Below are 14,270 nucleotides of genomic sequence, written 5' to 3' on the forward strand. Positions count from 1 at the left end.
GGAGCAAAGCACTGCACTGTCTTCTCTTCCCATCCGACCATCAAACTGTCCCTGCTCCCTTCCCATTGGGGGTCCAGTACATGATATCTGATCTGTAACAGCACTCCCCCCGGTTCATTCCTCACCTTTTATCGATGCCTTTAACCATCCAGGCTTATGAGTCTGTGGAAAAGATCACACATACTGTGTCCTATGGATCGGTGCCTGGCTGGATAGAGGTAAAAAAAAAAAAAAGAAAAAAAAAAAAAAAAGAAGAATGACCAGAGAAATAAAGGGACTGATGAAAGACAAGATGTAGCATAACACCCCCTCATTCAACTGATTCGTTTTATTTCATTTTATTTATTTTCATCACAAAGCCCAGGTGGCTCCTTAAAAATGTTCTGCCCTGCTAAACAATCACTTGAAAAATAATCATGTATCTTTTTTTCACCCCCCCCACCTTTGTTTTGCAGGCAGAGATGATTGCATTGACTGTGGGCGCCCAAGTTTCTGGTTCTAGTCCGATAAAAGACTCTGTCCATCACTGGAGGAGGAGAGGGAAAAAAGCGATGCAGATAATCTGCTTGTCCATCATCCATTGTCCACGCACAGAGCCCAGGAGAGAGAAACGGAGATTGGATATTGACCCACGGTTGGCTTTCCAACGTCAAGGTATTTTGAAGACTTTGTCACAGCATGAAATCGGCCCCCTATACTGTACTGAATCTTCACACATTCGCCTCTGTGTTAGGATTAGTCCGTTCGGCATATATTTCCACTTCTGAAACCCTTGGCTTGAGTGAGATACATTTGAAACATAGGGAACCCCAGCTGACACCCTGGTATAGCAGTTATTTCCTGTGGTCAGTGGGGCTAACGTTTTTAACAGGATGGTTAATCAGACGTTTTCCTCCAGTGGAATACGTTTTCTCTGAATTTCCGAGCACCTGATTATGTGGTCCTCATGCTAGGGAGTCAACAAACCTTCTTTCGAAATTCTCTATTCATAGCTTGTCTTACTAGCATTGTAGCCTGCAATACATTGCTGTAGCCTGCAATATAATTCAACGCTCTTTCAACCCAAGCGCATGGGGAATCATTGACATTCCAACATAATCTATTCCTCCACATTCCTCATTCCTGGGCATCTAGGGAATCACTTTGTCAAATTTCTTTTCATTTGAGTTCTCGTAAACCCTTCACCCGTGCAGATCGATTATATATGCACCTTCCTCTCTCTGTTTCACCTGCATTCCTCTTCTCGTTTGCGCCTCGCCTCTACCCGCCTGGGGCGTTGTCACAGCTCCCGTCATCATAGACAGTCTGCGCACAGCGCCACCTGTCCGTGGCGGAAGTCCCTGCAGGGACACAGGCGTCTGTACTTAGGTGAGTGTCCTGCACAGCTGAAGAGGAGGGGTTCACGCTGCAGACCGCACTCCCTCCGTACCACAGAGAAGCCGGGCAGAATGTGATTGATCTCTGAGTCGACCACGTCACACTGGACCTCCAGCCTGAGGGAGGAACATGGGGACAGAGAGATTATGTGTGTTTTATGTTGTTGAATCAAAGAGCCTCTTATAAAGTGGTCCTATATGGCCCCTGTTGGTGCTACTAAATTAGAGGTGGTTAGACTTTGACACCAAAACCTGAGAGTGACTTGAGAACAGGTAAGACAGGAGACAGAAATGTCATCACTTCATGTTGTAGTTGCCAATTTACAGAAAGATGTAAAATATGTTTTAGATACTGTAGATAGATAGATAGATAGATAGATAGATAGATAGATATAAATGAACAAAATGTTGTTCCACTGGCTTACTATGATCTAGAACTACTCCCAGTTAAAAGAATGCTAAAACAACTACAACACTAAAAACACCACTAATAAATAAAATAACATCACATCACAGTCAGTTCATGATGAAACAAACATATTGCACAACAGGAGTCTTCAGCAGCATATAGGAAGAAGATGTTTTAGTGGAGTGACAAGGGATTAGGGATGGCCAACCAATAACCGTTAACCGTTAAGAAATCGGCCACCGATTAATACTAACGACTAACGATTAATCGTTAAAAAAAAAAAAAAAAGTCTACACCTGCAACCACACGTAACTTCCACTTTATTCTTCTTATTCCTCGTCTTTGTATTGGTATTGTTTGTGTTGGAGCGCCTCAGTGCGGCTGCAGAGTTCATGTGCAACCTCTTCCAGAGAGAGATAGAGACACTAGAAACTCTGCTGGAGACACAAAACAAACTGTGTAGACTTGGCCCTTTGAAATAAAATGTATTTTGGCACAAAAAAAAAAGTTTTTTCTTAACGGTTATCGATTAATTAATCGGTAAGGCCTAAAGGTAAACGGTTAATAAAATGTCTCCATTTGGCCATCCCTACAAGGGATTCTCTTTAAAGAACGAGGCATGTATGAACTTATAGATGGAGGGGGAGGGGGGGGGGGGGGGAGAGAGATAGAGAGAGAGAGAGAGAGAACTTCATGTTGTAGTTGCCAATTTACAGAAAGATGTAAAAGATATTTGGGTGGAGTGACAAGTGATTTTCTTTAAAGAACGAGGCAGGTATGAACTTACTGTATAGATGGGGGGAGAGAGAAAGAGAGAGAGGGAGAGAGAGAGAGAGAGATTTGGGTGGAGTGACAAGTGATTTTCTTTAAAGAACGAGGCAGGTATGAACTTACTATATAGATGAAGGGAGAGAGAGAGAGAGAGAGAGAGAGAGAGAGAGAGAGAGAGAGAGAGAGAGAGAGAGAGAGAGAGAGAGAGAGAGAGAGAGAGAGAGAGAGAGAGAGAGAGAGAGAGAGAGAGAGAGAGAGAGAGAGAGAGACAGACGTGCCTTAGTTTTAAACCACTTCACACTGATAATGTGAACCACTAGTCTTGCCTCGAGACGATAAACTCAGACTGCAAGGAGGGAATGGGGCACAGGGGATGTGCGTTCTATATTTTTTATCTTCTCGCTCGGCTTAAATTCTCCAAATGTATATGGGCTGCGTTATGACATTGCTTTATGGGAGAGAGAAAATCTGAGTGTGACGACGAATACATTACAAGTTCAAGCAGGCGTTTGATAGGTTGCCTAAGGCAATGGACTTACCGGCGGAGGGCCTCCTTGTTGTTAATGAAGCGGAAGTGGGCAGGCTCACAGACCAGACGAGCCAACTGGCATGCCTCCACGCAGGACTGGCCCTCCTGGGACACAAGCAGCCTGAGGGAGCTGAGGGGAGGCCAGGCAAGGGGAGCTGTCACATTGTGTGCCCAGCCGAGGGCTGTGGAATTGGGCAGGGGAACAAATGACGGCCCCGGATTCTTGTTGCCGCTGCCTCCACCAGGCCCTGATTTAGAGGAGTTGGCTGCAGGGAAGTGAGGCTCTGGGGTGCAGAAGTCCTGGAAGGGAGGGAATGTGGAATACATTTACCTGATTGTGGTGTAATGTACGATTAACGAGGATGTCTGTCGTTATGCGACGTGTCAATCAAGAAAGCAGTGTGATTGGTGAAAAATATAAATTCCTAAGCTAAATTCTTCTTAAAAATGTACTGCATAGAAACTGGGATGTCTTAGAATGTTAGAAAGGTAACATAACATTGCTTGATAAGCAATGACCCCTTCTGTGTATGCGTCTACCCCTCTACAAGCTCATAGCGTGGAACCCAGAGCCACGCTAAGAAAAATCCTTATTTCCACCGTCCCTTTGCATCGTAACCCACCTCTCTCACTCGCCCTCCGTACAGGCAAGTATTTACCACAAGTGTTGTATTATGCCGTGTGTGTGTGTGTGTGTGTGTGTGTGTGTGTGTGTGTGTGTGTGTGTGTGTGTGTGTGTGTGTGTGTGTGTGTGTGTGTGTGTGTGTGTGTGTGTGTGTGTGTGTGTGTGTGTGTGTGTGTGTGTCAGGCCTGTGCTCAATTACCAATTTTCTTTCAATTTTTCTATTTGCACACTAACATAAGAAGAGCATACCTGATGCTGTATGTAGGCATGTACACGCTCCAACATCCCCTCACAGGTGTACTCGTATGGTAAATATGGCTCAACCTGCAAAGAAACGCATGCACACGCATGCACGCACACGCACACACGCACACACACACACGGCACAAGCACACTGGTATGTAATCAGAATCATTATTTCCACGTTCAATACATGTTAAAGTGTTTTTCCTGTCACTTGATTGTTCATACTAATTGCAATAAAATGTCTATCATTCTCATTAATTCCAGCAGATGAATATTTCTATTGTCAGGCTTAATTACAATATGTAACTGCTCAGAAACTCATTAGGGCTTATTTGCATGGCAATAGATCATCCCTCGCTGTGATTCACCCTCTCCACAATGAAGGACAACCTTCTATTGGCATAATTACAGTGAATCGGCAAACAACGTTCATGGCGTTCTGTTTCTAACTAATACAATTAATACATGCAATTCTCATCTATTGACTGACTAGAATAAAAAAAACTAAACAAAACAATGACTCAAATTAAATAATTGAATACTGAAAGTCAACTGATTATCTTAAATACTGGCTGGAAATTAAATTAAAAAAGGATTAATTTTCATTTTCATTAGCCGTTACTCTGTGCATAATGAAAATAAATTGATTTGCGTAAAGTACTTTATCATTGTGATATTCCAGTGAGCAGTGCAAACAGTTCTTTGTATGACTAATGACTTATGGAGGGGATCAGTTAGAGTGTGTGTAAGACCGAAATGAGCCTAAATCGGCAGAAATGAGAACAAACAGGAAGACAATTTCCCTCGACCAGCATCATTCAATACCAAACACTGCCTTCACTTAGTAAGCTTCAGAGCCACCTTTCTAAATGACACTCAACTCAATAGCTCCGGTCTACGATGTCAAATCAAAGACCAGATCAATGTGGTCAGCCAGCTGTGACTAGCTGAAGTGGAACTCATGGAGAAGCAAAAAAAGAAAGCAGGGATGATGCATCTCGAAGCGTTATACAAACAGACAAATCTGATCAAAATCAAATGACTATCTGGGTTGTAAGATACAATGGAACATGAATATGTAGATAAGAGAGATTAACAAGCCATTCTATTTTCTCGTAACAGAAATTTCTTCCATGGCTTTACTTAACCTCAATTTCTTATTTAACTGGACAAATTCAAGCTCAATATATTATTATTTACCTAAAACAGGTACTTACGTATAGACGCACGCACGCACGCTCTCTCTCGCTTTCTCAGACAAGTACACTCAAAAACATGCAGTGCAGTACTGGAGAATTTCAATTGCCAGATACCTTGCTCGTGGGCACAATGACATTCAGCTTTAGTGAAACACATTGAAGCCATCAAACCATTATATGGCAACATGCTACTTTCAAATTCATGAAAGGCATTGTACTGTACCAACAATGGCTTCATTATCTAGGCCAGAGTTGAGAGCAAGGACACACAGAAAGGATAGCAGGCCGCCTTATATTCCAATGCTGTTTTCTGCACAAATGTCGCATATAAATAATAAATAAGTAAATGTGTCAACAACAAAAAAGTGTCAATTTGGGGGTTTAAGCTGGCTTACTAGCAGTTGTTTTGTGTCTTGCAAAAACTGCCCTTGGCTTGTACTGGTTTAAAAATAAAACGTCCAAAAGTTGGAAAGAACTGCAAAAACTATATTACTTACAAGTCGCCTCTTCTGCAAAGTTAAATCAAGCTTCCAGTCATGCCAATTTCAAAACAAGCTAATACTGTAGTTAACATGTGTCCTGCCCCAACGATGCAGCGACACTCCTGTACACACTGCAATGTCAACTACTGCAACTCATATTCTCATTCATTAATTATAGTTTATTCACCAACACAACTCATAGGAATACCACAGTGTGACGAAGGTATGAACAACCAAATAAACAAACAAACGCTGACTGGTCCATAGTGGCCCCCTCCCCCCATTTAACCATGTATGCCTTGTGAGCTTGTAGATCTGATATTTGTGCTATTCTATATATTTTTTTAAAAACATTTTGTGAAATTTTTCGGCTATATTGACATGCCCAAAATAGGGACACCACGTTGAAAATGGCTAATCATGTCGGGGACATTAAAAGTTTGAAGGTAGAAGATAAGGAGGAAGGAGAAGGAAGGAGGAGGAAGGACAGAGAGAACATACAGTAGCCTACAGGGTGAATGAAAGAGAGAGGAGGAGAGATTGTGGACAGAGAAAGAGGACCACAGGGGACTGAAAAGGGAAGATGATGCAGTCAGACAGAGGATTAAGGAGAGACCTACGTGGAGAGACCTACGTAGAGAGACTGAAATACAGAGAGCAGAAAAGGGAGAGGGGAAGTAAGAATGAGAGACAGGCAAGAAAAACTGAGAAAGGGAGACAGAAAGGGTAGAAACATGGGCAGTCAAAATGAGAGGAGAGAAAGATGGAGAGATTTATTGGAACAAGAGGACGCTTCAGCCAGCCAGAGATTGCTTTGTCCTGCTTGACTGAGCACGAACTGCTCCCACGGGCCGAAGACTAGCCAGCCACACAGGTAGGGCCCGGGGTGTGTGTGTGTGTGTGTGTGTGCGTGTGCGTGTGCGTGTGCGTGTGTGTGTGTGTGTGTGTGCGCGCGCGCGCAGTAGTTAATGGATGTGATCCACTTTGTGTTTTAGTTTTGGTTTGTGAGTGTAAGTGCATTTGTTCCCCTGTCCTGCATGTTTAAATAGGTTTGAGAGGAGTCATGTTTGAGTGCCTGACAGGGTGTGTGCTTAATGGGAGCATATGTGGGTATGTCTATGTACAGTACGTGTGTGTGTGTGTGTGTGTGTGTGTGTGTGTGTGTGTGTGTGTGTGTGTGTGTGTGTGTGTGTGTGTGTGTGTGTGTGTGTGTGTGTGCTTTGTTAGGAAGCCACAGCCAGTGTATGAGTGTACTGTATGCGTGTATACTGTGCATGTGCACTTACTGTATGCTTCCACACTGGTATGCATGTGCATGTATAGATTTGTGCATATTTGCGCGCGCGCATGTGTGTGTGTGTGTGTGTGTGTGAGAGTAGTGAGTGAAGGGTGAGGTTTACTGTCAGCTGTCCTCCAGTCAGTGGACTGACGACAGATAGACAGATATGAGGAGTGCAAGGCGAGCCATCGCTGCTGAACCGTATCATGTCTGACAGGACAGGACATCACAGTGAAAGAGACACACACACACACACACACACACACACACACACACACACACACACACACACACACACACACACACACACACACACACACACACACACACACACACACACACACATCTCTTACATTATTGCGCACAGGCCACCATATCACCAAAAATTGCCCTTGTGTTTAGGGGCATTTCCTATCCTAACTGTCATGCTCCTCCAATGTCTGGGGGGGGGGGGGGATTCATCACTCATATTATGAACAATTGGTGCATCCAGAGTTGACTTATCTCTCTCTCTTTTTTTTTATTGACAGAAACTTAAGAGAAAAATGAAGGAGAATTTAGCTGCATGAGGCCCACTGTTATCGCTTACCACTCCCCCATTCCACCACCCAGGGCTCTTAGATGTCCAGCTTTCTTACATGTTTTTCCCCTCTTTTCCTCTCCCCGTTTCTCCCTCTATCCAGGTTTATTGTGAGCTTAAATCTCTCCTGTTGACTCTATAATTAACCTCTCTCCCACTCTCAGACAGCCTCCGTCTCACCGCCATGCTCTATTAGCCCACATAACCGATCATAAATGTCAATGCACTGCAGCACGGGACTGTTAACTACACACTGCCAAAGCTACTACTGGCAAGCTCATCATGTTGGCAAGGCTTCTGTCATATCAAAGCTAAAGGACTCTTTTAAGAGCACCTCAGCTTTTATTACAGTACAGGTTAAAGACAGCTGAACCCCTCAGAAAGGAGGAGCGAGCCAATTAATATTAGATATTAGACGAATGTAATATGGACTGAGATGAAACGCATCACACCAGAGCCTTCGTAAAACAGTGAAAAGTGATAATGATTCATGAGCATTAATGTCAGGCCCAATAACCTTTCATGGGGCCCAGAATTTGTGACAACGGTCCTGAATCTGAGAAAAAGGATCATTCAGTACAGTGGTTTTCAACCCTTTTCATATCAAGGTCCATTATTTATTCGGCATTTGAGCCACGTACGATTGATGAGATTTAGCCTCTCAGACCCCAAACTTAGAATATGTTATCATTGGATACGATTCTGTCCACAATTCTATGCTGTATTGATGTGGTACCAACATAGGACAGACAACAGGCTTTAATTAAGTCATAACAGATGTTTAACAATAATTTAACTTGTGAGAGCGTAAAATGACGTGTCCATTTGGTTTCATTTTACGCTCTCAAGAGTTAAAGATCTATAAGGGTCCATTTGGTTTCCAACTCTCCATCATTTAGTTGCTGGAGACCACGTGGAACCCCCCTCAACTGGTGGTCCCCGGACCACTGGTTGAGAACCACTGATTTAGTAGTATCACCGGTGTGATATGAGATACATACAGACAGACTTCAACAACTGTATACAATTTCTATTCAAATCAACACTCTTGTATGGTCAAACCTGAAGAAGCTTCTCTAACGTTTTGAGTCCTAAACCGACAGTACAATGGGCACAGGAGGAGGGTACCTTGGTCCTCATGATTTCTCTGATGGCTGAGTCAAACTCTATGGAGTTGTTGTAGTCCACGGTCATGACGTGAGGTCTGCCGATGTACTGCTCTGCGTATGGATGCTGGGAAGACACCTAGAGAATGCACCAGGAGCGTGAGGGTGAGTGTGTTCAAACGCTGGGTGAAGAGGAATCGTTTCTCTCGTCTAGCATTTGTGATACATTTTCAACTGTCACCCACACTTATGTAAGTCGCATACACATAAAACTAAGTAAGAGATCTTTACTGATTACATTTACATGTTTGTGTGTTAAAAAAGTTATTCAATTATCATACTGAATGATGGATGCACAGTAAAGTCCTCAGTGTTAAATTAACTCTGAGCGTGTACTCAAATGTGTAATCAAATGTGTAATCAAATGGAAATGTAATTAAATGGATAGTGTGAATACATTAACACTAAGTGGGTGCATATCATTCTTGCTTTCTTTTTGTACAACTTATGCGATTACTAAGAATGCACCAGGACAGATTGCATAGGAGTGTTAAAAACATCAACATGGCGTGCAGACAGAGCCGCTAAGCCTGATTTACACGTCATTGTACAATGGTGTCACGTGCCGATCTACTATATTCGGCGTGCAACACTGTCGTACGACAGAGCATAAATTAGACGTTTGGCTCTTGCGTTTGGCCCTTTTATAAGAATCATCACGTTGTCAATTCCCATCTACAGATTAGCTGATGTAGAATAATGTTAATGGCAATGGCTTTATATACAGTAGTGAGAACGACTACCTCTGCAACTCAAAACTGTATTAGCCAAAATGACTTTATCAGTAAGTTATTGCCTGCAGGGTGGCCGCCGGACCAATATAATTATACCTCTCTTGAAGTGGGCTTGCCTCTGAAGAACTCATGATTGAGTGAGCTGTGGGGTGGGTGGAACTTGGGCTGCAGGAAGATGCAGCCATTGGCTATGGCTTCCAGAGGGGCGGGGCCTTCATATGGGAAGCCAAAACCAATGAAGAGCTGATGGGACAGAAATGGAGGAAACAAGGTTAACCACTTAAATCCTCTATATACTTCGTTGACCGGGGTCCCCTAGTCTGTACCAGGGACCCCTCCGTTTCCCCCCTACACCAAAATCTCTTCACCAAAAATAGCAGATCTACAAGCTCACAAAGCATCACGAGAGAGTTTCTCTGTGTATTATTACTTTTCCCCAAGTACAGTTACAATTGTCAAAACAGTAATAATATTACAGTTATGAATCCAAGTAACTTTGAGTTACTAAGTTAGAATCAGTGTGATTAGTTTTTGACCATTAAGCCTATAATCTATACTTCATAGTAGGAAATTGTCACGCGATGGTCAGCTTGTAGATCTGTTCTTTTTACGCATGCGCCCTCTTGCGAAATTATGGCGTAACATGTAGGTGAAAAGGTGATATAGTAATATAACTTGAAATGCAACTAGTTACTCTTGACATCAAGTAATAACGTAATATTATAACTTTTCAAAGGAGTAACAAGTAACTATAACTTATTCTTCTTCTTGAGTAACTTGCCCAACACTGCTTATGTGCTTTACCTTGGCCTTCCGCAGCAGCTGTTGCAGCTCGTGCTGGGGTAACAGGCCATGGTTCTTAACAAAGGCTGGTACCTCAGGAGGCCTCTGGGTCTCATAGTACACTGTACCATGGACCTCCATGTATCTGTGCAGGATCTGCAGGAAACCCTCCTTGCCCTGGAGAAGAAGAGAAGGGAGGGGAGAGATGAGCAGTTAAGACAAGACTGTCAAGAAAATAACTCTCAGAAAATAGCAGAACTGTTGGTCTCCTTGGGAGTGTGTGTGTGTGTGTGTGTGTGTGTGTGTGTGTGTGTGTGTGTGTGTGTGTGTGTGTGTGTGTGTGTGTGTGTGTGTGTGTGTGTGTGTGTGTGTGTGTACTCCTGTATAACTATTATACACTCTGTATAATGGTTTGAGCACACCCATAATGTACAAATCCTCTTACTGTACCTTCAGTGTCACAGTAGTCCTGCTAATGGAGAGCTAAACAGAGACATAATGTACAGCCATGGGCTGACAAACACCTGTCTACCCACCAACTCTCTCTCTCTCTCTCTCTCTCTCTCTCTCATGCGCTTTCTCACGCGCACACACGCATAATAACATAACATAACATACATGAAGGAAGGACCATCTTTTTTTCCTGAACCCTCTTCCCTTTTTGTGCTGTGACTCTCATTGTTATCCTGTAAAAGCTCCTTTACTACCTTAAGAGGTGGGACTGTGATATTACTCATTTCCTCTGGCAGAGGACCTGGTGTTTACCTGAAGCATCATTATCTAAAACGTCATATATCCAGTAAATCGATAGGGATTTAGTCTGTTTCTTAGCGTACTGTACTTTCATAGGCTATACAGTGCAACTTTCATCAAGTAGGCTACATTTAAAGACAACTTTCAGGAAAAGTATGCTTGTTGTGGGGTTTATACTACTCCTAATGAGCAAAACAGAGACGGAGAGAGAGAGAGAGAGAGAGAGAGAGAGAGAGAGAGAAAGAGAGAAAGAGAGAAAGAAATAATATGCACTATGTACAGTACAGTATAGTTGTGTACTGCACCTTCAAGCATCGATTTGTTTTCCCCAAGGAATGTGTGTGTGTGTGTGTGTGTGTGTGTGTGTGTGTGTGTGTGTGTGTGTGTGTGTGTGTGTGTGTGTGTGTGTGTGTGTGTGTGTGTGTGTGTGTTTTAAGGACTTAAAAAAGAAGGGCATACTTTGTGTCAAAGCCAACAACAGTGACTGATAAAAACAGCACATTACCAGTCAACAACAAAACCCAGTCGTGCGAATGGAGCGTAACCCCAAGCCATAATATTGACTGGCTAGTTGTGCTAAGCAGCTTACTGTAGCCCCGTGCCGATGTGTGGCCCCGGGCAGCTGTAACGATCGATAGCTTCCTCTGTGAGGATTTTCCCAGCCAATTAGGAGATTAGCTGAAGCGCTAAGTGCAGCAGACAATCTGAATTAGCAGTAAGAGAAACACAGTCTTTGGAGAGTGCAGAGTCCATAACCTGGGATTTGGCCTGGGTATACGAGATCATCTCTGTGTGTGTGTGTGTGTGTGTGTGTGTGTGTGTGTGTGTGTGTGTGTGTGTGTGTGTGTGTGTGTGTGTGTGTGTGTGTGTGTGTGTGTGTGTGTGTGTGCGCGTGCGTGCGTACGTCCGTGCATTCAAGCAAACACCTGTATTACTAATCTTGTGAGGGCCAAATGTCCCCACTAGTGGAATTTGAGAAATACACTTTGTGTGGACAAGTTTCCTCACAAGATAAATGGGTGTTTTATGGTTATAAAGGGTTTGTAGAGTTATGCTTACAATTAGTTAAAGATTCAGGTTAGGATTAGGAATTTGGAAGTTAGGTTTAGGGTTTGGGAGTTATAATAATAATAATAATAATAATAATAATAATAATAATAATAATACATTTGTAACGCACTTCACATTTTCACAAATCTCAAAGTGCTACAGGGTTTAACAACATTAGCATAAAACAGCAAAGGCAACAAACAACAACATGAGACCCTACTAGGGATAAAAAAACGTTGATTAAAAGTTGATTAAGAAGGTAGAAGGTAAAATCAGGGCATAGGAGAAAGAAAAGGCCCAAGGGTTGGAGTAATGCCTGATTTATTACTTAATTGCAAGTAGCAATTGAAAATAGCTGATCCACAAGTGCTATTTTGCACAGCACAGCTATTTTCGACTTTAGTGTTGCCAAAAAGGTATAAAAATACATTAATAAAATCAGTGTCCCAAAATGTCCTCTCAAGTACAGCAATGCAAAGTGTGTGTGTGTGTGTGTGTGTGTGCGCGCGCGCGCGTGCGTGTGCGTGTGTGTGTGTGTGTGTGCGCTTTTACCTCTCCTTACTGACAGTATTTTCACGTGGAGCTCAGGGCAATGCCCTCCATAACCTCACTAAGCTTGGTTTGGATTAGCAATGCTAATGCTGTTTTTCCCTCCACATATGTATTTTCTCACAAGACCTTGAAATGTCAAATTTGACTCTTCAGCATTCTTACTGATTTAAAAAACCTTGAACATCTCAGTGGAACGTTTGGAGGAAGTGGAGAAAGAAAATAAGGAAAACCCATTGGGACAGTATACACATACAGTATGCGGTATATCAATACGCATGCATGCGCGCGCGCGCACAGGCCTGCTATTTGAAATACTCAAGGTATGACAGGATTCCCTGCATGCCTCAAACAACAGTATGCTGAACAATGGAGTAGGCCTTGAGCATTTAAGCCCTAAACTGTACTTGCAAATAGTGAAAAAATGTCGATGTCTAAAAATGTTTTGCCGCAAATAGGGACGCCATGGTCAATGTGAGCAAAAGCTCCGTTAAAGTTCTGGAAATTATTTCCAGAAACAGTCCATCAATAATCCACCTTACTCTGTGTTATATTTGAATGCACACTCCCCCCTCTATTAAGCATGCATCCAACACATTTAGTTTAGTACTGTAGTACTGTGGTTGTTGCAGAATACTGCAACAACTAATGCAATACACAGCGTGCAAATTACAAAAGAAAAAGTGTGTGTGTATGATTTTGTGTAGTATGTCTGCATGCCAATCTGCGTGTGCTTCGTGTATGTGTGTGCTGTATGTGTGCATGCATAACTCAATACCTCTCATGCACGCGTGCACACACGTACTTACATTGTGCACTTGTGCATTCATTCACACACCTTTGATACACTTAACTGATAAAACGACTGAGTAACTTTTGCATCTAGGTGGAGCAGGCTGGGTGCTGGTGTAGATATGAGGTGAGATATACTGTAGGATGATGAACAGGAGGAATATGGTGGTATGAATCGATACAGAGATAAGATGGATGGAGGTTGAAACAGGGAGACTCTTACCTGAAGCTGAGGTCAATCCAGCCACGTACAACGAAACCCCACATGCAAAGACAGAAAGAGATTGGTAGGAAAATAAACAAAACAGGGTTTACAAGAGACTTACAGTAGATAGATAGATAGATAGATAGATAGATAGAAAAATAGGAGTTTAGAGTTTAGATAGGTTAGATTATCACATGCTTTGCTCTCTTGTGTATTGTATCCCTGTGTAAAAAAAACAAGATATATCAAGACAGAGAGGCAGAGTTCATGTCTTTAATGAAGGGTCACTTGCACAGCCGCGGGAAGATGTTGAGTGGGCTGCTGATCTACTGTACCACCATGTGCCAATACATGAACCCTAGTGTAGGGTTCATGTTCGTCATAATAGGCGAACATCCTACTGTATGTACTGTAAATAGGCAAACATTCTGCGAAAATAGCCAATCTACAAGATCACAAAGCATTGTGTTGATCGTCACTTTTTTCGCCAGAGATTTGGGGGCAGAGATCCAACCCTCATTTAAACCCTAATAGACTATACTAAGAGACGTGAACATAACATTTTTCAACAACAATAAATCATAGGTTTCTCAGTCCTGACAATTGTGCTACTGTAATGCATACATTTGTTGTTTTCAGGGTGGGTCGAGTTCGGATGGTTTATTAATGCAATGTTTTTCGGGTCGGAGAGGAGCGGGTTGGCCTCTCATAATGGATTGGGTGGGTCAGGTATTAAAAGAAC

The 14,270-nt window shown here is 42.7% G+C and overlaps 1 protein-coding gene across 2 annotated transcripts in view; it reads right to left on the minus strand.

Annotated features, from left to right (window-relative positions):
• Window positions 1-322: 322 nt before the first annotated feature.
• LOC311062330 (alpha-1,6-mannosylglycoprotein 6-beta-N-acetylglucosaminyltransferase B-like) overlaps window positions 323-14,270 on the minus strand; it is a 147,080-nt gene continuing 133,132 nt past the window's right edge. For both annotated transcript variants that reach the window (XM_084081276.1, XM_084081275.1), the window contains 6 exons: window positions 10,201-10,356; window positions 9,493-9,639; window positions 8,625-8,741; window positions 3,960-4,034; window positions 3,096-3,385; window positions 323-1,493 (listed from right to left, as the gene is read on the minus strand). In XM_084081276.1, coding sequence (XP_083937402.1) covers window positions 1,295-1,493; window positions 3,096-3,385; window positions 3,960-4,034; window positions 8,625-8,741; window positions 9,493-9,639; window positions 10,201-10,356 — 984 coding nt within the window. In that variant the 3' untranslated portion in view covers window positions 323-1,294. The remainder of the gene's footprint in view (window positions 1,494-3,095; window positions 3,386-3,959; window positions 4,035-8,624; window positions 8,742-9,492; window positions 9,640-10,200; window positions 10,357-14,270) is intronic.

The sequence above is a fragment of the Gymnoscopelus microlampas genome (genome assembly GCF_963454915.1).
Source record: "Gymnoscopelus microlampas genome assembly, chromosome: 2".
Classification (NCBI taxonomy): domain Eukaryota; kingdom Metazoa; phylum Chordata; class Actinopteri; order Myctophiformes; family Myctophidae; genus Gymnoscopelus; species Gymnoscopelus microlampas.